Raw genomic sequence first — 1,547 nt, 5'->3', positions numbered from 1 at the left:
TTGCTGCGAGCTGCGTTGTCTGTGACCAACGTGTACTCGAACGTCTAAAGACGTTGGATGATTGTGCTTAGTGCTTCCATCGCGGGTGTGTACAATTTTCCATGGACCTTCAGTATTGTTCTCGTCGACTGCTACAATCTTGATACGTATGGGACATCCCATTCGTTTCGACCCACGCATCGTTCTAACATGATCCTCTTCTCGAAGGTGACAATTATTTTTTGGTTTTCCACTTCTATCACAAGCGAATAGTTTTGTTCGGATGTCGCCATTCTTGTTCCTTTCCACTTTTTGTCTAGACACATTAAAGCGCCTTGACAACGTCATCTTGTGGATCACGTCCTCCGCTGCAGCTTCAGAAGGGAACACACCATCAGGGGGAGGGTCGATCTTATACACTTGTCTAATATGTGGCTGCGTAGAGCTGCTAGTGTTGTTGTGTTCGATGAAATCTGTGCCTGCTATCTGCATGTTTGTTGAGGTGTTTGTAGATGGACTTGATTGTAGTTATGGTAGTACTAGCGGACTTTCGCTGAGGAATAGATTTCGTTAATAAGACGGCAAAGATCTTCTCACACATCTTGATAAGATGATCTTATGTGTGCGCATGTGTTTGCTCTATTTATGTTAGGTTGCTCCCAACTTGGGCGACCCTTAGTTACTCCCGAAAATATAGCCCTTGCATCGTAGACTTCCCTTTTAATCATACAAAGCGAAGACTACATAGCTTCTGCGTACTCGCCTATTCTATAAATAAGCAGTTTAACTGCAAGTATGTTCCTGTTGGGTGGGGACATGAGTGAGGACTACGCGAAGACGGTCGTTGTCCACCGAGTCGCTGTCGAGATGGTCGAAAACCGACACGTTGTTTAAAAGGTGTCCATTGTGAACATGTACGAACTAAATTCGAGAACATAATTCCCAGTAGCCATTCAACAGGCTCCTACTCTTGAAAGGGGGCCAATACTTTAGGGGAGGCGGGCTTTCGAAGATATCGAGCTCCCTTCCATGTCGTGTGCCCGGACTCCGGCTTGGCTCGTCCCTCCCATGCATTAACGCCAAGTTTAAAGTTCTTACTGCACGTGTAGAGGCCGCCATGTCCAAAAACTCCGGAACATTAACCAGTGCTGGCAAAGTAAAGGGAATGTAAGCACTGCTTGTCCTTCGAGAATATCATTGAGTAATAACGTCTGTTGTCTTTCGCTTGATGCGGCATACGTTTCTAAACCGTACCGTAAACACATATGCCGCAAAAGTGTAATTCAAGCCTATTAATAAGCGCTATGGGCCACAGTCGCAGGGAAAACAGATATTAAAAGGTTGCGAGCTGGCAATCGAGTTCAGTGCACATAAGCTAGCGACCAGGATTAACCAACCCACTGGACAATGGTCCCAGGAAGTACGCTCTGGGCGGAGACAAATACACAAACCCATAACTCACCATTTCATTCCAGCAATCTCCATCTTCTCACGTATTAAATCCCCCAAAGGGTAACTCAAATATTTCGAAGTATTCAGGTTCGCAAGAGTGTACAACGAGCCACCCA

At 45.7% G+C, this 1,547-nt stretch overlaps 1 protein-coding gene across 1 annotated transcript; it reads right to left on the bottom strand.

Annotated features, from left to right (window-relative positions):
• Positions 1-214: 214 nt before the first annotated feature.
• PPTG_22793 (hypothetical protein) lies at positions 215-471 on the bottom strand (the record flags this gene model as incomplete). Its single annotated transcript, XM_008906295.1, has 2 exons — positions 215-235; positions 304-471. The coding sequence occupies 2 exons, from the start codon at positions 469-471 to the stop codon at positions 215-217; spliced, it is 189 nt and encodes a 62-aa protein (XP_008904543.1).
• Positions 472-1,547: the final 1,076 nt, after the last annotated feature.

Source organism: Phytophthora parasitica, assembly GCF_000247585.1.
Source record: "Phytophthora parasitica INRA-310 unplaced genomic scaffold supercont2.23, whole genome shotgun sequence".
NCBI classification, from domain to species: Eukaryota; Oomycota; class Peronosporomycetes; order Peronosporales; family Peronosporaceae; genus Phytophthora; species Phytophthora nicotianae.
Note: the sequence above shows the minus strand (reverse complement) of the source record. Positions and strands in the feature narration are given on the sequence as shown.